Consider the following 21,406-nt stretch of genomic DNA (forward strand, 5'->3'; position numbering starts at 1 on the left):
TTAACAGCTAAGGGACAGTCATTATGGCGACGGAGTATAGTGCTTCCGTTCCCCTCCTCGGGGAACGAAGGGTTACTTTAGTAACCTCGAACGTTCCCCTTCGGGGGGAACTCCAGCACTATAAGTGGATTTGATTGTAAAATCCACGCATTGGGAGCCCATTGAAAGCGCCATAATGACTGCACCTTACCAACACCCACCATGAGAGAGCGGTCAGGCAAGCGTGACGCACCCAGATCACGAGAGGCGTGGTCCTCCAACGTGCCCTTGGCCCTAACTTATCCTACTTCAAAAGAAGTTTTACGGAATAGGTATCTTTTTTGGGAGTCGCTAGCGTCTAGATAATTCTAGGAATACACGACAGTACGTTGGGAAGCGTGCCATCCCAGTAGGGAGGACGCTGCGGAGACCATCCGCACCCAATAGGGGGAAACAAATGGAATTACATATGGACTAACCCTGAGAAGGGGGAGTGCGCATAAGAAGGTGGTTAGCAGATAGGGAAAGCACGGGTCCGCCCAGGGGGGGAACTTAACCGTGGCGGAAAAAGCATATGGGGATCACCAGCGGGGATCGGCCATAGCAGGCACCTATACCCAAAACGCGGGCTGACCAGCGGGCAGACCTACTACGTAATGGGCCAGCAAGTGACTCCTCCGCTGAGTCAGTGCTGGGGGCCTCGGAGGAATCTGCAGGGCTCACCAAATGGGGAACTTTACTGACAGACAGGAGGGTGCACATCTCTCCGTGTTAGGGAAAAAAAGGCACCGCAAGCGTGTACAACACCTACCGAGTTGTTTCCTCAATCACCAAAGGTACCTAACACCCTTGAGGAAACCGGCTCCACTCGCAGATTATAAAATCTTGCAAATGTGTTGGGTGTCGCCCAGCCCGCAGCTCTACAAATGTCTGTTAAAGAAGCGCCACGCGCACACGCCCAAGAGAATGCAACGCTCCGAGTGGAGTGCGCATGCACTCCTGGGGGGCGCGGCTGGCCTCTGCTCAAATAAGCACATGAAATGGCCTCCACAATCCAGTGGGATAAACGTTGTTTAGACACGGCACTTCCCTGCTGCCGTCCGCCATAACAGACAAAGAGCTGCTCAGAAGATCTAAAGTTCTGAGTACGGTCCACATAAATGCGCAGAGTGCGAACTGGACAAAGTAAGGACAGGGCTGGGTCTGCCTCCTCCGGGGGCAGCGCTTGCAGGGTTACTACCTGATCTCTAAAGGGGGTGGTAGGAACTTTGGGCACATAACCCGGACGGGGTCTCAGAATAACGTGAGAAAATCCCGGCCCAAATTCCAGGCACGAGTCACTGACCGAAAATGCCTCCAGGTCCCCGACCCTCTTAATGGAGGCCAACGCGACCAGCAGAGCTGCCTTCAGGGACAGAAATGTTAAAGATACTGTATCGAGTGGCTCGAAGGGATCAAATCGCAGGCTTGTGAGAACGAGGGCGAGATCCCAAGAGGGCTTGAGAGGGGGGCGAGTTGGATTAATTCGCCTAGCGCCTCTGAGGAACCGGATGATGAGGTTATGCTTTCCCACGGAGAGCACAACACTGATCTGGCAAGATCGGGGGTCTTCTCTGCGAGAGACACACCACTCAGTGAATAGACTCCACTTCAGGGCGTAGGCGCGCCTCGTGGAGGGGGCTCTAGCCTGAGTGATGGTATCAACCACCGCGGGCGGCAGGTTACCTAAGTCTTCCTCGCGTCTATGGACCACACGTGGAGGTTCCAGAGATCGGGACGAGGGTGCCAGATGGTGCCTTGTCCCTGAGAAAGTAGGTCCTCTCTCAAAGGGATCTGCCAAGGGAGGGCCGTCGCGAGGAGGGAGAGCTCTGATATCCAGGTTCGGTTGGGCCAGAGGGGCGCAACTAACAAAACCTGCTCCTCGTCCTCCCTGACCTTGCACATTAACTGCGCGATCAGGCTCACTGGGGGAAACGCATACTTGCGTACGCCCCGAGGCCAGCTGTGGGCCAGTGCATCCGTGCCGAGAGAGCCCTCGGTCAGGGAATAAAACAACTGGCAATGAGCGTTCTCGGGGGAAGCAAACAGATCGATCTGGGCCTCCCCGAATCGCGCCCATATCAGCTGGACAGACTTGGGGTGGAGTCTCCATTTTCCAGAGTGAATCTGCTGCCGTGAGAGCACATCGGCTGCACGGTTGAGCATACCTGGGATGTGAATGGCGCGCAGCGACTTCAGCCGCGGGTGACTCCAGAGGAGCAGACGGCGGGCGAGCTGAGACATGCGGCGAGAGCGCATACCCCCCATGCGGTTGATATACGCCGCGGAGAAAAACGGCGGAGAGCAAGGAACACTGCCAACAGCTCTAGGCGATTAATGTGCCAATGCAGCTGGGCACCTAACCACAGGCCCGCAGCTGCATGCCCGCAACACACGGCTCCCCAGCCTGTGCTGGAAGCATCTGTCGAAACAACAACATGACTGGACGCCTGTCCCAGAGGCACACCGGCCTGCAGGAACGAGGGGTCGTTCCAGGGGCTGAGGGTGCGGCGACACAGCGCAGTAACAGAGACTCGGTGTGTGCCCGCATGCCATGCGCGTCTCGGAACTTGATCTTGAAGCCAGTGCTGAAGTGGTCTCATATGGAGCAATCCGAGCGGCGTGACGGCCGCAGCGGAAGCCATATGCCCCAGGAGCCTCTGAAAATATTTCAGTGGGACCACTAACTTGCTGTCGAGCTCCCTCAGACAGTTCAGCAGCAGGCGAGCGCGCTCTCCGGAGAGGCGCGCTACCATGGTGACCGAGTCCAGCTCCATCCCGAGAAAAGAGATCCTCTGCACCGGGGCGAGTTTGCTCTTTTCCCAGTTGACCTGCAACCCCAATAGGCGGAGATGCCGGAGCACCTCGTCTCTGTGCGCAGTCAATTGCTCCCGAGAGTGGGCTAAAATCAGCCAGTCGTCGAGATAATTGAGTACGCGGATGCCCGCAAGCCGCAGAGGCGCTAGGGCACCCTTCGCGAGTTTGGTGAAGACCCGCGGAGACAGAGAGAGCCCGAAGGGGAGGACCTTGTACTGCCATGCTCGACCTTCGAACGCAAACCGCAGAAACTGACGGTGGCGTGGAAAGATGGAGACATGAAAATACGCGTCCTTCAGGTCTATAGCTGCAAACCAATCCTGAGGACGAACGCATCGGAGGATGCGCCTCTGCGTAAGCATTCTGAACGACAGCTTGTGAAGGCAGCGATTCAAAACGCGCAGATCTAGGATTGGCCATGACCCACCGCTCTTTTTGGGTACGATGAAGTACGGGCTGTAAAACCCACTCTCCATCTCGGCTGGAGGTACCGGCTCGATTGCACCCTTCGCCAGGAGGGCAGCAATCTCCTCTCGCAAGACAGGGGCGGACAGGGGATTGACCCTGGTGAAATACACGCCCGTAAACCTGGGAGGCCGTTTGGAGAACTGTAGTTCGTAGCCGAGTCTGATCGTGCGTATGAGCCACCGCGAGGGGCTGGCCCGCGCTAACCAGGCCGGCAGAGCCCTCGCTAATGACGTCATCGCAGCAATCGTTGACGTACCCGCAGAGGGGCAGCGAGGAGCGGGTGTGCTGATCCGGGGAGCGCGAGGGTCCCACAGAAGAGCTGGAGGAGAGCGTCTCGCTCTGGCTCCGCACCCTGACTCCTGAGAGGGGGCTTGGGGGCTGGGAGAAGGGAGACCGTCCCCCCAGCGCCCGAGAGCCGCTGGCGGAGCATGCAAGCCCTGCGAGCTGAGAGGCAGCGCGTCCCAGACTGGCGGGGCTTGAGCTGTCACATCCGGGGAAGGGAGAAAATGCTCTTTGATCGAAACTTTGGTGGCACTGAAAAGTACCGTTGGATTTTGGGCCCCGCCCTACAGCGGGGAAAGAGCAAGTCTCCTCTTCTCCGGATGGCCTGTCTCAGGGACGCTGCGCGGTCCGTTTACCGGACTTAGCGGCGCCCTGGGCAGGAGGGGCTATCGGCTTTCGGCGTGCTCGACGCGCTCGCTTCGCCGGAGGCGGGGCATCGGCCGTTGGCGGGCGCCCTCGGCGAGGAACAGCGGAGGTGGATGGCTCGGCCGGGGATGGAGCGGGCTTACGGCCCCGCCGATAGATGACTTTGCCCATCGCATCCGACTGCTCGCTCACCGCCTTGAACTCCTGGGTGAATTCACCGACGGTGTCGCCGAACAGGCCAGCCTGGGATATGGGCGCGTCAAGAAAGCTAACTTTGTCGACATCGCGCATATCTGCCAGGTTTAGCCAGAGGTGGCGTTCCTGGACCACAAGTGTGGACATCGTCCTCCCCAGTGCGCAGGCGGTGGACTTAGTGGTCCGGAGAGCATAGTCGGTCGCCGTACGCAGCTCGTGTAACAAGCCTGGGTTAGACCCACCCTCGTGCAGCTCGGCCAGCGCCTGCGCTTGGTAGCGCTGGTAGGTGGCCATCGAATGCAAGGCGGAAGCTGCCTGGCCCGCAGCCTTGTAAGCTCTAGCTCCGAGGGAGGCAGAAAACTTACAGGCTTTGGACGGGAGACGGGGCGGACCACGCAAAGCGGGGGAGCCACGCGGACAGAGATTGACCGCAATGGCGCGCTCCACCTGCGGGATCGCCTCATACCCCCTGGCAGCTCCACCATCCAGGGTGGTGAGGGCGGAGGCGGACGCAGCGCGGGCAGAGAAAGGTGCCCTCCAGGACTGCGTGAGCCTACTGTGCACTTCCGGGAAGAAGGGGACAAGAGGCTTCGAAGGCTTCGCCTTCTGATCCTCTACGTAACACCCATCTAGTCGGTCCGGCCGCAGGGCTGGGGGATAAACCATCTCCAACCCGACGGCCGAAGCAGCCCGAGAAAGCACGGCCAACATGTCCGCTTAAGGATCCGTTTTGACGGCGCTCGCTTACCCAGAGGGGGCGAGCGGGTCCGGATCATCGTCAGACAATGAAAGCCCACCCTCCGATGCCGCGGAGGACATCTGATCTCCAATGTCAGCGAGCGTGAGAGCTACCATCTGATTAGACGGATCACTCTCAGTACCCGAAGCTTGGATGGAGCGCTTGGAGGAGCGAGAGGTCCGCGAGCCCGTGGGCGGCGGATTGTCTCTCGCTGAAGCCCTCAGATCTGCCCGAGCGCCCGCTGCAGAGCAGGAGGCAACTGGGGTGGCTCGCTCTCTTACGAAAGCTAACCGCGATCTCAACTGCGCAACGGTCATGGCATCGCAGTGACGAAATGAACCGCCCCCGAGCACCACATTAACATGCTGGACCCCCAAATATGTAATGCAGTGATCGTGTCCATCATCCGGAGCCAGGAAACCCCCGCAACCAGAAACGCACAGTCGGAGCGCCATCCTGAAAAGGACGTGCTGCACGACTGTGTTGCTCTTTTAGGATTTGCAACAATACGCACCGCTCTTGGAGGACCGGACCCAAAGGGACGCCAGGCAAGGGAGATACCCAGCTCGACCGTCTGCCGCTGCGTGGACTCGCTCTGGACCGGGATGAAATCGTTCTCTCGAAATTGCTGTAGATCAGCAGGAGGAACCCTCATAAGCTCGATCAGAAAAGGCTCTGAAGCGAAAAGGATAGCGTCTGCTGGCGCCAGGTGAGCTTATATACTCAGTTGATTGCTTATGCCGCTCACCTGCGCAGGCTTGCGCTGCCAATTCATTCTTAATTGGCCCGTTCAATACTCTTTCAGACGAGTAGCTTCTGAACCGAACCTCCCCAATGCGTGGATTTTACAATCAAATCCACTTATAGTGCTGGAGTTCCCCCCGAAGGGGAACCAGTTTTTTTAAGCTTATTGCCCCAGTCGTCATTCAGACATTCTTATACAGAGTTAAAAATGATTGCTACAACAGAAGATAGTAACTGTCTCTGTGTACATCTTTAAAGGAACACTCCACTTTTTGTTGATGAAAATATGACTATTACTAATTGTGATTATCAGAATAGAAAAAGGTTGATTAAATACATCAAATCATACTATATTTGGTGCATTTATGATGGAGTCGTGGTGGAACCCATCTCTCTCAGATGTCTCTCTGGTTGCACCGCGAGCTCCCTGTGCAAGCAGGTGGTCACATTGGTTATGATGATACAATTTATCAGATTTTCTGTCACTGTGTAATATTATTGTGCCTGCTGCAGCCATAAGACAATAAAGTTTCTTGATTATTATGCCAGAATGAGAATATAGTTCCTAGCCATACCGCTTAGTACAAAATGTAAGAAAAGAAAATTCAAGCTTTAAGTAAGAAAATTAAAGAAGCTTTTTAGTCATTTTTGAGTGAGACGCAAATAGTCTAATCTAATTCAATGATCTATGCTGAGCTAAGATAAAAGTGCTCCTGCCCGACCTGGACTGGCTGAATGGATTAAAAATGGAAAAACTCAAATGTTTAATTCTAGGGGAGTTTTGAGCCTATTTTCCAAAAAAGTAGACTGTTCTTTTAAGCACCTGAAGCTTGTATAATACCAATCATCAATTTGGACATGGGCAGTATGGCCGATCGCCCAGGGCGGCATCTTGCTGGGGGCAGCTTGGGGAAATGGTGCTAAAAGAAAATAAATATATATTATGCATTTGGCATCTTTTGCATACGCAAGTTTGTTATTCTATACTGTATGTGCAACGGTGCAACCGAAACAACGCTGGTGAAAACAAATTTACGCATTTGCAGAGAAATTTATTCTCGTGTGCATCACATGCACTGCTCATGATCCCGGTTATTTTCTGTACATGCACTCCGATATGCGTCGACATGCTAGTCAACAAAACTAAAATTTATATGATGATGATGATACTTTAAAGGGCACCTATGGTGAAAAATCTACTTTTAAAGCTGTTTGGACAGATATGTGTGTAAGTATAGTGTACTATCATATTGGGGTGAAATAAACACACCCAGTCCTTTTTTTTCAAATTTCACAAAATAAAAACGGTGGACCAATTGGAGCGGTTTTCAGATCGACCGCAACTTGACGTAGGAGTGCGGTCCCCCTGCCCACCAATATTGATTGACAGCTGCGCGCATTAACATGTCTCTGTAGTAACGCATATAATCATATCAACAAGACAGGACGAGCGCAAAGCAACCGGAAAAAAAGGGTCTGTTCAGTTTGCTAGGATCATCAACCATCATCAAACGTGATCAAGAGCGAGTTTTACAAGTTTTACATGTTTTAAAACAGTGCATGTGTGGAATGAAGTACAGCGATTCACTTGAGATTTACTTCATCAGCACAGCCGCGTGTCTCTCTCACTGTCTGTGTGTGTCTGTGTGTGTGTGTGTGTGTGTGTGTGTGTGTGTCTGCGCTATGTATGTGTGTGTCTATAATTATTTTAAATATACATATTTAAAATATATATTTAAATATTTAAAATATATATAAAGTCAACCACCTAGTGTCTTTATTTCTTGGTGGATGGAGAGGGGGTATGTTTGGGGTGGTTTCGACCAGGGTGGCATTTAAACTAGAACCGCCACTGCCAATCATAGATCTTCTTTCCATTTTTGAAAACAGAGACAGGAGACAATGACTGTGATCAACACTATTCTGGAAGTCCAGCCTCGTTCTTCAGCAGCAGGTGGAGGGAAGAGCAACGATGAGGTGGTCCACGAACTGGCTGATTCCATCTTAGCAAAGATTCCTGGTCAGTTTTAAACCCCTGCAGTTCCCTGGACAAGTCGAGAGTCAGTCCACTGGTCTTATAATGAGATTTCGACCTGTGTGTGTGTGTGTGTGTGTGTGTGTGTGTGTGTGTGTGTGTGTGTGTGTGTGTGTGTGTGTGTGTGTGTGTGTGTGTGTGTGTGTGTGTGTGTGTGTGTGTGTGTGTGTGTGCGCGCGCGTGTCTGTGTGTGTGTGTGTGTATGACATGCATCTGAGCAGATAAACTAGATATGGATGCAGCAGTGGAGAGTCTGTTCTTGCAAGACCCCAAAGGTAGAGTTAACTCTCTCACCACTGTGCTTGGACAGGAAGTAGACCGCTTTAACTTCCTGCTGCGTGTGCTCAAAGTAAGCAATGATAGATTGATTACAGTAGCTATTTAAACAGGAATGAATGAAATATTAATCGTACTAATCTGTGTGTTGTTGATTGTGTTTGTATTTCTCTGCAGACTTCACTATGTACTCTGCAGAAGGCGATAGCAGGTCTGGTGGTGATGTCAGAAGAAATGGAGAAGATTTATAACAGTTTCCTGAATAACCAGGTTCCTGATCACTGGTCTAATGCTGCTTATCCATCTCTCAAACCTCTTGGCAGCTGGGTTAGAGACCTCAACCTGCGCACAGCATTTATAGAGGTATGTGTGTAGAGTCAAAATCAGAGCACTAGTTGGGCTCTGGGATTTTTTGCGATGTGGAAAACATGGACAGAATCAAGGAATTCAAATTTATATTTTGGAATTAAATATAATTAGACTTATATTTCGGGCGAGGCAGTGGCGCAGTAGGTAGTGCTGTCGCCTCACAGCAAGAAGGTCGCTGGTTCGAACCTCGGCTCAGTTGGTGTTTCTGTGTGGAGTTTGCATGTTCTCCCTGCCTTCGCATGGGTTTCATCTGGGTGCTCCGGTTTCCCCCACAGTCCAAAAACATGCGGTACAGGTGAATTGGGTAGGCTAAATTGTCCGTAGTGTATGAGTGTGTGTGTGTGAATGTGTGTGTGGATGTTTCCCAGAGATGGGTTGCAGCTGAAAGGGCATCCGCTGCGTAAAAACTTGCTGGATAAGTTGGTGGTTCATTCCGCTGTGGTGACCCCGGAAAAATAAAGGGACTAAGCCGACAAGAAAATGAATAGACTTATATTTCTATATATGAAATATAAAAAAGAACAAAATGTACATTTTAGAAACCCTATTAAATGGAGTTCAAGTGTAGTTCATAAGAATTAGAAAATGAACAAAAAAAAAAGTAAAATATTTTATGGAAAAAAAATAATTTTGAAAAAAATTTAATAAAAACTGATTTCATAGGGCCCTTCACCAATATATATATATATATATATATATATATATATATATATATATATATATATATATATATATATAATTTATATTAGATTTATTTATATATATTGTCAGAAATGTGCTATATCGTGGCTTCCTGCTAATTTGTCTGGCCATAATTTTATAATGACCACAAACATACACTCATTATAACAACATTAAAAAAAATCTAGCACTGTTTTTTACCTTTGGTTAAAAAGTGTAATCGCATATACACTACCTGACAAAAGTCTTGTCATTTTGCCAAGTTTTAGGAACAACAAATAATAACTTGACTTCTACTTGATCATTTTGATCATTTGGCATCAGAACTGGCTTATATGAAAGACAAAGGCCTCTAGATTTAGCTTATTTTACCAAAATAAAATATGATCATGTCTTGATCATGATGTTATTAGGACAGCAAGTACTGACTTTGCTTAGACGAAAATCGTGTCACTAAACAGAAATAATGACCAGTATAGAATAAGTCATGATACAGAGGAAAAATAATTAATATTGTGTATGACTCTCAGGAGTTTGAAGGACTGCATCAAATAACTTATTAATAAATTAAATTAAATTCACCTTTATTTGTATAGCGCTTTTACAATAGCCGCTTTTCCACTATCGTGCTGAATCGTTCTTTAAACAGAACTGTTCCATTCCGTGCCAAACCGGGCCAGACAGCACGGATACGGTTTCATTTTCCACTGTCGTGCTGCGACAAAGCTCTTTAAAACATTACACAAAACGCATCAGTAGTTGCCTTGGTAATGCAATGTAAACGGCTCCCTTTGTTCAATTAAAGTTAAATAAGAGCCAAAACTATTTATTTATTTTTTTTCATAAAAGCAAAAGCAACCATGTGACTAAACACTGTTATGCCGCTCTATCAAATAGGGGTGCTAAATATAGGTACATGTGCACCCTTATTTATTTATATGTTGCGCAGCTCTGGCTAAATTTTATTTGGATGGAAAATTACCAAAAAGTAACGTGACGATTGAAAATAATTGGAGGGGAAATAAATAATATTTAAAATCTCTGAACATAACAGAAAAATAAACAATGATAAGACAACAATAATAGTGCATTTGTATTATAGTGGCAGAAATATCATTTTGGACAGGCCTTGTCAAAAGTGAGCGGGCACTTTCACTAATAAAAACACAGTACATAAATTATTTCATTTTTAAAAATTAATTAAATTACACTGCGTTTTTATATCAAAAGTTGATAATGATTTAAAATATACTACATTTCGATAGTAAAACAAATAACAGCCATCGCTTAATTGGTTTCATTTTACCATTCAAACATTAAATAACGAATGCAGCTAGTAAAAAAACAAAACGAATATGAAACAACACATATATTGCAGGATTTAAAGCATATTAAGCACTATTATATTTAGCAAAATGCTGCTCTATTATCTTTTTATTTTGATCATTTTATTTTTATTATTATAATTATTTTTGTGTTCATAATTAAGCTGTAGGCGAATTATTGCTAGACGTTTTAGAAAATATTTGCGTAGCTATATTAAAGATCATCAAGAACAAAAAAACAAAAACACAGAAACATGTTACATGCCTCATAAATGTCATATAACTTATGTATAACTGAATCATATAATTGCATATAGCTGAAATGATGAAAATTGCTCATTTTATTTTTATAAAACATTTGTCAAAACGTATTGATATTTTTTGAGTAAAAGCAATACTGACATTTAAGAATCCATATTTATTTAATTCATTCATTCTTTTGACTTGTTTATTAGTGCATATGCTATAATATAAATCATACAACAGTACCTTGGACAGTTACAGTGCCGCTCCGTAAAGCTTTCAAGCAAAGTCTTTTGGACGGCCGACATTACAACACGAACACGCCGTCCTTCAGGTGGTCTCGCCGGTATTAACAAGCTGTCCTGGCTTTGAATTAAAAAGTGCAATTATTTCCTCGTTGTTAAAAGAGTCTGCAAGTTCCATGGATATAGTGATGTTGTTGTGGAATTTGGACATCGACGATGCAAAGCGTGACTTTATTCGCTTTATTCGATGCGCAGCAGGAAAAAAAAGTCAGCAGCGCAAGTCGCTGGCATGTCTCTACCGGATCAGAGCGAGTTTTGTGCTGTGAAATACAGCGCTGCGTGCAATAAACTCAAATTCACACAGGCGAAGTAGGTCTGTATTCAAGTCAATAAAATAATAACTTTAATGAATAAAATATCTTCGTAACAATGTGATGAGTTATTCACTTCTCTGCCAGAGACTGCTCTATGGTATTAAAACCCTTTTCAAACTGTATCGTTTAGACCTGGATCATTATTTTATATTAAATGTAACTTTACTGTAGTTTATTGAGGATGTCTGATGACTAGCGCGCTTCTGCTGAGCCAGCTGTGGTAGCTTAGCAACCGAGTCGCGACGTCAACACACAGAATCTGTCAGCACAGTTCAGCACGGTTGTCTAACCGTGCCGAGAATTCCGGGCCGAGAACGGTTTGTAATCGTGCCGCGCCGTTCCAGGCTCAGTGGAGAAACAACCTTAACCGTACCGAAGTGTTCTTAGAACGGTTTGGCACGATAGTGGAAAAGCAGCTAATGTAAATTGTCAAAGCAGCTTAACATAGAAGATCATAGTAAATTTAAACAGTGTAGTTCAGTTTTCAGTGTTTAAGTTCAGTTTAGTTTAGCTCAGTTCAGTGTGGTTAATAATCACTACTAAGAGTCCAAACACTGAAGAGCAAATCCATCGATGCGCAACTCTACAGATCCCAAACCATGCAAGCCAGTGGCAACAGTGGCGAGGAAAATTCTTCACGAATTGGCGAAAGTGAAGAATTAAAAAACCTTGAGAGAAACCAGGCTCAGTTGGGCACGACCATTTCTCCTATGGCCAAATGTCTTGTGCAGATCTGCGGTCTAGGCGCCAGAGGCTGGAGAATGCTGGACCTCAGCGAAGACTTGTCTGACCCTGGAGCATCACAGGAATCACTCTCATGCTCTCCACTCCTCCATGACCAGAACAGCATCTGCTCAGGATACGGCCTGGTCCAGGATTATGGAAACCTTGGGATCATCTCATCGCTGGTCTTGGATGGAATCAGTGAGGCTGCATAGTCTGAATGGCAAAGAAAGCATTCTTGCAGGACCTCCAGATGTAATGTAATGGGCGGCACAAATGTCTTGACACCTCAGGCTATTGATGTTGCACACCCTTATACTGAAAGTGACCCCAAATCATGATTTTTCCATCACCAAACTTGACTAATTTCTGTGGGAATCTTAGGGCCGTGCAGGTTCCAATAAGTCTTTGTGAGTATTTGTAATGATTGGGATGCAGTTCAACAGATGATTCATCGGAAAAACCTATCTTCTGCTACTTTTTCAAATAAACAACTACAAGTCAAGTTAATATTTGTTGCTCTTACAATCGAGATTGACAATAAGACTTTTGTCAGGTAGTCAGGGCCAACGCATCCATAGAGCAACCTCGTCCGCGACACTACCAAGCAAACCGATCACTTTCATTTTCACTTTCTGGTTAAGGGCGGCGTGATCGTTGTTTGCCTAGAGCACCAGTTCAGCTTGCTCCAGCCCTGCAGGTAGTGTATGGGTGCTTTCACACCTGTGAATCGATTCAGTTGTTTTGAAACAGAGATTACAACTGTTACATTGTTGCTCTTTGCTCTTGGAGCGGTTCGCTTTCACACTGCAAAGTTTGTAATCAGGCCAAAAGACCTAAAACAAGTCACGTGTGAGTAAACTCTTCTCACATTGGTCAGAGTGTCAGGGTTTATTTTGCAGAGTCCCGCTCAGCTGTCAGGAGAGGTTGTGGTTTGGTGGTGTTTGACAAGGTGCACGCGACGTGTCTAAAGAGTAAGGAGAGATGCGTTGGGGAGGGGTGAGAAGGGTGAGCAACGTAGCCTATTTGAGGACCGGGAGGGAGACGCAAGATTACCGGGAGATTATCACTCGTTTGCGGGCATCCGGAGACTCGCGAAACTTCCCGCCCTACTTATAATTCTCTCTTTATATAGCCATATGCCCATTACATATCCATAAAACAGAGTGATATAACCGTGCTTGGATCGTTTGCTTTCTCACTGCAATCGATCAGCTCCAGAGTTCATTTCAATCAACCCGAGACCACCTCATTCAAGCGATCTCGGAGCGTTTGATTTGGCGTGGATCCGAGAGCGATTGGTGGTTTCACATATGCCAAACGAACAGGTTCCAAAACAAAAGTGTAGGTGTGAAAGCACTCTCCGTCATATTTCAGTTATCAAGTTTCACAAATCTATTGAATGCATTTATTTAACAATCTTATTCTGAATTTAAAATGTCATAAGTGAACCTTGGAAAAAATGTAAAATAACATGTAAAAAAGGGTCAAGAGCAGCATTTTTGCTTTGTTTTTTTACATCACACATTTTGACGCATGGCTCGCAGGCTTGAAGCCAGTTTTTATTTTATGACTGTATTATTCCAAATGAAAAATAGGTTTAAAACTCCACTCACAAGCATGTACACGGATACATTTTTTCCCTCAGTATTGGGGAGCTATATACTGTACATGGCCAATTTTCTTTGGGTCGGGATTCCAGTAAAGGCTAGTGAAATATGAGCTGTTATTTCTGGCATTGAAATTCCCGAATGGAGCCAGAAAACTGCACAGCCATTCCCAAAGTGACACAATATGACACTCAGTCAAAAAAACTATTAAAACCTCTACAATTGCTTTACTATATATGCTGGATTTGCAGTCTGGCACACACACATGATCATAGCTCACTGCACGGGTTGATGGACACCCAAACTGTTATCTCTGACGGGATGTGCTGTTCCATGTGGCTGGTCTGAGTGCTCACTTATATAACACACAGACACACACCATAAGCTCATGTTAATATGGATGGACTGCAGAAGAATGTGTTTCAGGACTCAGCAAGCATGCCGGGCATAGTGTATGCTAACTTGACTAGTTCAGGTCTCTTCCGAATCTTAAACTAAAGTACAATACTGAATATAAAAATCATATATATATATATATATATATATATATATATATATATATATATATAAAAGAAGTCTTATAGATGTTTTAACACGGGTGTCTTGGCAAAAAAAAAAAAGAGGATAATTCTAGGTTCTCAGTGAAAATCTATGAGAAAAATCTCAGATATATGTTTAGATGTCTACTAGATGTATTTTAAACACAGAAATGCTTGGTGGGATAAGAAACAAAACTGATGTTATTCTCCTTAAATGTCCACATTTGTACACATTTTTTTGTAACTGGATATAAAATATAATTCAAAGGTATTGGGTTAATTAGGATTTTTGTCGTCTCACAAAATATAAATAAACTACTGCTTTATTTAGAATAACTTTATTTGCTTGTTTATTGATTTTTTTTTCTTTTTAGCACTTTTTAACACTACATGTCATTAAAATTACAGAGTATTTTGTTATTTTATTTCTTATTTTTTAAACCATTATATATTTTTCAGGATACTTTGATAAAAACTATTGATTTAATTATTGATACATTTTGAAGTTATTTAGGTTGTTAAAGCTATTTAGGTTGCACTTGATAAATATAGTCAAAGTATGACATTCATTTTAAATGGAAACCTTTTGTAACCTTACAAGTGTATTTACTGTCACATTTAAACATTCTAAACATTTCAAAAACTTTAACATTTAAACATTTAGAATCCTTACTAAATTCTCATTCATTTCTTTTAAAGAGCCCCTATTATAGGTTTTTAAAAAGACTTTCCAGAAGTAGTGTGTAACACAGCTTGAAGTGAAATATCCAGTTAAGGCCGTTTTTATTCAGGAGTCTCCCGTATTACAGACCCATCTCCAGTTTTGTAATTTCTCTCAGAAAACTCCGGTCATTTCACCCCCTTCCCCCGGTCCTTAAGTTTTAGGTACAATCTATAACACCCTCGGATCACCGACTATTCCGATGGCAGTCGGTGGCCTGTCACATGAAAGACCAGGCACGTCGTTCAGGTCATTCCGCTTCGCTTGTAAAATTTTAAATGAATTTAAATGCGTTTGTGAGCTCGAGATCCACTGTCGTTGCTATGGCCACCGTCAGCTGTTCCTACACACGTACGGCGGTCAGGGTTAAAAATAGTCCAGCTGTTGCCGCTGTGTTTCTACACATTCTGACTACTTGTTGATGAGCCATGCTGGGCATTTGTCTCTGTCTCATGCTGAACACAGTCGACCAATCACAACAGACTGGGTCATCGGACCAATCAGCGCAGACTAGCATTGCGCTAAGGCGGGGTTCGGGAACAAATGAATCGCTGAACGAATCTTATGGGAGATTAATTAGGGGGATAATTAGGTGAAAATAAAATGCATTTCATAAGACAATGAAAGGGTTTTTTGATCTTGCATGCATATCAAATATTGTTGAAGACCCCCAAAACCCAAACATGACCCTTTTTAATGCATAATAGTGGCTCTTTAAAAAGTATGGAAATTTTAAACCCCAAATTCGGAATAGCAGTGTAGAATGACCAATGAATGAATAAATGGTGTACTGTATGTGTAAGATATTATGTGAGATATTTAACAATTTCAGAGACAAGATATTTTAACATAAATTACTCTATTTCTCACAAAAGAGATTCATATTAGGAGAAAAAAAGCCAAAAAGTAAGCCTGTCTTGAAAATGTGTAGATGACTGTGCTATACTCAAGAGTTTTCCAGCATGATATGATGAAGAGGAGATTTAGAGAAGGAAGCGCACAAACCTCATTGACATTCTTGTCATGTTTCTTGCCAAGCAGCAAGTGTGCAGTTTGGAGGGTGAATGCAATTTAAGAGCTGAGCCAAAAGGCAATATTTCCACTGAATAAATAACAATTCAGTTTTTCCTTGCTGCTAACTTTGTTGGGCAAAGAAATTAGGTAAACTTGAATGATTTTAACACACTAATATTAACATATATTATTTATCTGCTTAGAAATATTGCTAAAACCTCCCCAGTAGTATGATTTGAGAGTCTGAGTTGGAGTTATTTTGGTTGTTGTGTCCACCAGCTACAACCATCTAGTCACTTATTCTTTCATTGGATCTGAATGATGTGAAGTAGAAATGATCTGTCAGCTTCACACTTGACTTGACTTCTTTTCCACTGGGGGTTAAAGTTGTTTTGCTTCTTTTTATTTTAAATGATGTTTGCTCTTCATTCACAAATCTGGTTGTATGTGTGTTTGTGTGTCTTGGAGCAGAGCTGGATCACAAGGGGTCAGCCTAAGTCTTTTTGGATTTCTGGATTCTTCTTTCCTCAAGGTTTCCTCACAGGTATGTAACAAGCTTGTATCAATGCTTGGTGAAATCCAAACATCATTTACAGTATTTTTCAAAGGTCATCTGAAACTCTTTTGTTCAATAAAAAGTTGGTGTTTGTGTCTTGTAGGTGCCCTCCAAAACCACGCACGCAAATACAACCTGCCTATAGATGAACTGAATTTTCGTTTTAACATGGTTCCAGTATACAGAGACCAGACCCTTGTCACTGAAGCTCAGAAAACCCTTGCGCCAGGGAAAGAACTTGACATGGACCAGGAGGTAAGAGTGGAAACAAAAGTGATATTAAAAGGTCCCATTCATTCATTCATTCATTCATTCATTTAATCATTTTCTTTTCGACTTAGTCCCTTTATCAATCTGGGGTCACCACAGCGGAATGAACCGCCAACTTATCCAGCATATGTTTTACGCAGCGGATGACCTTCCAGCTGCAACCCATTACAGGGAAACATCTATACACACTCATTTACACACATACACTGCGGACAATTTAGCTTACCCAATTCACCTATAGCACATCTTTGGAGTTGTGGGGGAATCCTGAGCACCCGGAGGAAACCCACGTGAACATGGAGAGAACATGCAAACTCCACACAGAAATGCCAAATGACCCAGCCGAGACTCAAACCAGCGACCTTTTTGCTGTGAGGCGATCATGCTACCCATTGCAACCACTGTGACAACATTAAAAGGTCCCATGAAAAAAAAAAATGTAAAGGATTTTTAATGCTTGATACTTGTTATTTTTTTATATCTATAAGCTAATTTGCACCAAAAAAGTGACAAAAAATTCAGAGTTCAGGAGATTTAATATTTATATAAACATGTAAAAGCTGGGCGACGTGGTGGCGCAGTAGGTAGTGCTGTCAGCGCACAGCAAGAAGGTCACTGGTTCAAGCCTCGGCTGGGTCAGTTGGCATTTTTGTGTGCATGTTCTCCCCGATTAATAAAGGGACTAAGCCGAAAAGTAATGAATGAATGTAAAAGCTCGGGGTGGCATGGTTTGCACTCTTGCCTCACAGCAAGAAGAGCACTGGTTCGAGTCCTGGGTGGGCCAGTTGGCACCCCTGATAAATGAGAGACTAAGCCGAAGAAAAATTAATGAATGAATAAATAAATGAATTAATGTAAAGCTTGCAGTTGGTCACCTAAATGGTATAACGATATTATTCACGTCACCACATACTTCAGGTTCTCATAAAAATATGACCTATCAAATCTGACGTGCACTTGAGCTTAACCACCCATACAGGCAGACCGATGATAAAACGGAACGCGTTTGCCTGTTTTTTTAAATAATTTTTTTAAGAGGAGGAGCCACACTATGTCCCACCATATCTTCATTTTTGTTGAGATTTTCAAAAATCAAATAAAAAAGCATTTAATAACTCTTCACGGGACCTGCAACATATGTGTTAACGTTTAATTTAAATGTTTTTTAAACAGTTCTAAATTCTTCTCTTACAGAGAAACCATGTTTCACGTGTTCAATGTATTTCACGTGATTGCATGTGCTTTTTTGAGTAAGCACATGGGAAGTACATTGTTGTTGTTTTTTTATAGCACAAATTTGCATGATATTAATTCAAAAGATAACATAAATGTTGATGAAGTCAATATGTGGTCTGCTTCTTTAGCTCCCCAACATAGAGGATGGTGTGTTGGTTCATGGGATGTTCATGGACGCCTGTCGCTGGGATGACACAAGCATGGTAGTTGAAGATGCACTTTCGAGGGTAATGAACCCTATGCTGCCTGTGGTTCATTTCGAACCTCAGCAAAACTATGTTCCTGAGCCAAGCCTCTACCACGCACCACTGTATAAGACCTCTGCTCGAGCTGGAACTCTCTCTACCACAGGTACAGTCTTGTGTCATTTAATCAGATATCCTACTAAATGAAAAATATTTATGTACAAAACTGTAACTATAAATTTATTTTTGAACACAAATGCTATATATATATATATATATGTGTGTGTGTGTGTGTGTGTGTATATATGTGTGTGTGTATATATATATATATATATAGCTATTGTGTTAAAAAAAAATTATAGTTACAGTTTTGTACATAAATATTTATTTGTACATAATAATTATAAATATAACATGCTACCCACTGCGCCACTGCGTCACCCCTATTATATATATATTCCGCTGTGGCGACCCCAGATTAATAAAGGGACTAAGCCGAAAAGAAAATGAATGAATAACTGAATGAATCTGAAATGAAATATACTGTATATATATATAAGGGGTGCTCCGATCAGGATTTTTGAGGCAGATGATACCATGTATCAACTCCCTGTCATCATGATTGACCGATACAGAGTACTGATTGCGATGCTTTATAATGCATAAAGCACATTTTCCCTCAACGTATGACAGTTGAAAGTTGAGATCTCACCTTACCTAAGAGAATAAATAATGTTGCATATAATTCCTTAAACATGTCTCTTATAACCATTTAGTGTAGCCATGGTCAGAAGCAGCTTTACAGAGCAAAATAGATTTAAAAATGATTGACTGCAATTTAGAACCACTGCAAATTATGAAATAATCATTTAACATGTCTTACTGAAGAAAAAGATGGGAAAGTTAAAATGCACACCTATAACTATGACTTCTTTACTAATTTTTATTTTGTATATTACAAAAAGTTGGATCCAATTTAACCTGTAATGCTTAAAACGTTGATGTGCCAATAAACTGTTTAAAAAGAGGTCACACCACATCTGTATATCTTTTAGCTGCTGTGTTGGGAGGACAACCGTCGCTCACGCCACACACATCATTTCTTTTCTCACGTTTTTTAGCGCTGCTGGGTGCGCACGTGTATCCCCTCAGTGTGTAAACCGTTGTAAAATCATAAACATACACAAAATCAGTTTATGAGATCGGCCAGATTGCAGAGTACCAATTGAGTTTACAAAATGTGACTATTGGTTGATACATATTTCTAGACGATCGATTAGATACATTAGCATCACTAATGTATTTGAACTCTCAGCAGACCTTAAACCACACTGAACTAAACTAAACTGAATTTCAACACTGAAAACTGATCTACTATGTGAAGCTGCTTTGATACAATCTATGTAAAAGCGCTATAGAAATAAAGATGAATTGAATTGAATAAATATGAATTGCCTTTTATACATGAATATAAAATTCATAAAAATGTCATTTTATTGTGTTTTTTTTTTTTTTTTTTTTGTTCTGTCTATTAGGACACTCCACCAATTTTGTGGTAACTGTGATGTTGCCATCCAACCAGCCCAGTGACTACTGGATCTCAAAAGCCTCTGCACTGCTCTGCCAACTCAATGAATAAGCAAAGCTTTACCTCTCCAGTTCAATTTTAGATCATTTCTCAAAAAAGCTATTCATTTTTTGAACATAAAAAAACATTTACATCTTAAAAAAAACCCATTAAAAATGCATTTAAAAACAAAATGAACTGTAGTTTTGATTTTTTTTTCACCAAGCCACAACATATTTCAAAATAAATAGCAAGGTAAGTAAAAATGCTGTTTTAAAAGGTTAAATAAAGAGCTATAACAAATAAACTACTCCAAAATACATAGACTCACCCAAAACTTTAAATTGTTTTATTTATTTTTTTTATCTATATTTTCTAACAAAATGACTTATATCCACACTGTTTACATAGTATTTTTAGATAATACAACAAAGCACAGGGTCAGTATGGTCACAAAATAATGACACTCTGATTTACGTGGACAAACCGGACACAAGTGAGAGATTAGAACACACTAATAACTGTAATATTAATAGAACACTTCAAAAAAAATGAAAGTGACAGTAACAGAGTGTATTAATTCAACCCTTAATGCTATTGTTGCTTTGGTAAGGAAATATTTGTTAAAAATGTAAGGATTTGTTTGTTGGTTCAGTAAAAATGTTCGTACTAAAATAATGTTAAATGGTGCCAAAAATATTACTAAAGAAAACGTTTACGCTTTAAAGGGATTTGGGAATTCATTATGTTTGTTTTTCAGAACACAAACTTCACAGACACATTTGTAGCTGTTGTGACTAACAAAGTTAGCACACAGAGCACATCTTCAAATAAACCAACCCTCAATGCTCGGTCCAGATACAGTATATAAAGACATAAAATATCACCCAAACAGCATGTCCAAGGGTCTGCACGTTTGTTCGAAAAGTCACATTTCAAAAATACACAATTTTATTTATTAGTTTCTTTTTTTTATATGAATTATTTGTAACAACAGTTCTCGTGGATTTGAGAACGATGAGTAGAGGAAGGATTCAACTTTGGCGGTAGACACTTCTCACACTCAATCACGTGTTTATTTTAATAACTTTAAAAACAACCAAAAAGCCCCCAATGTGCTCCTATCACAATTATGTAAAGTCTTTTGAAACTGCCTCGATGAAATTTGGTGCGGACATGAGAATGGTAAAAGTGCAGATGATAGAGAAGAGTGAAAATGCCACCAGACAGAGCCGATCCACGACTGCCGCAGCAAATTTCCACTCGCTGCAAATGGCTTCGGCTTCATCCTGGTCACGGAATCGCTGAGCGATGTACATCACTTCCGCCAGGATGCGATGGATCTCTGGTTCACCTGCAAACATCCTCACTCCCTCTCGCTGTTCTTCGTTTGGTGATCCACCAACTCGTCCACCGCTGCAAGACACGCCGGAGTCACTGCTGGGTGGACAACAGGCGCTGTCAATGGAGTGGTAGCCAAAGTACAGGTTCATATGGCCATTTGTGGTGGAGTTGGTGGAGGAAGGTTGACCAGGCATGACCCCCATCTGAATACTGCTGGCACTAGCATGGTGTGCAGGAGACTGGTCATATTTGAAGTTGGCTTTACGTTCCTCACCTGGTTTCTTCATACGCAAGAACCAGGCACACCAGTTGAGCAGAATCACACGCACCTAAGAAGAACAAGGAGAATTTACTGAAGATGAAGCTCTCTAATGGATTACCAATACATTTGATGATAGTACTGATATGCTGTATAAAGTCAGTTTGTTTAATTCAATTACCGGAGAAAATGTCCACTAAAGATT

The 21,406-nt window shown here is 43.2% G+C and overlaps 2 protein-coding genes across 2 annotated transcripts in view; one reads left to right on the forward strand and one right to left on the reverse strand.

The window, feature by feature from the left end:
- dnah6 (dynein, axonemal, heavy chain 6) overlaps window positions 1-19,792 on the forward strand; it is a 203,204-nt gene extending 183,412 nt beyond the window's left edge. The window contains exons 73-79 of the mRNA XM_087237125.1: window positions 7,520-7,649; window positions 7,886-8,013; window positions 8,118-8,303; window positions 16,256-16,328; window positions 16,444-16,595; window positions 17,975-18,197; window positions 19,567-19,792. Coding sequence (XP_087093251.1) covers window positions 7,520-7,649; window positions 7,886-8,013; window positions 8,118-8,303; window positions 16,256-16,328; window positions 16,444-16,595; window positions 17,975-18,197; window positions 19,567-19,670 — 996 coding nt within the window. The 3' untranslated portion in view covers window positions 19,671-19,792. The remainder of the gene's footprint in view (window positions 1-7,519; window positions 7,650-7,885; window positions 8,014-8,117; window positions 8,304-16,255; window positions 16,329-16,443; window positions 16,596-17,974; window positions 18,198-19,566) is intronic.
- Window positions 19,523-21,406, reverse strand: part of chrna8 (cholinergic receptor, nicotinic, alpha 8) — a 130,269-nt gene continuing 128,385 nt past the window's right edge. Inside the window, exon 10 of the mRNA XM_087237126.1 lies at window positions 19,523-21,271. Within this exon, the coding sequence (XP_087093252.1) occupies window positions 20,729-21,271 (543 nt within the window). The 3' untranslated portion in view covers window positions 19,523-20,728. The remainder of the gene's footprint in view (window positions 21,272-21,406) is intronic.

This window comes from Danio rerio, chromosome 1 (assembly GCF_052040795.2).
Source record: "Danio rerio strain M-AB ecotype USA chromosome 1, GRCz13ab, whole genome shotgun sequence".
In the NCBI taxonomy this organism is placed as follows: Eukaryota; Metazoa; Chordata; class Actinopteri; order Cypriniformes; family Danionidae; genus Danio; species Danio rerio.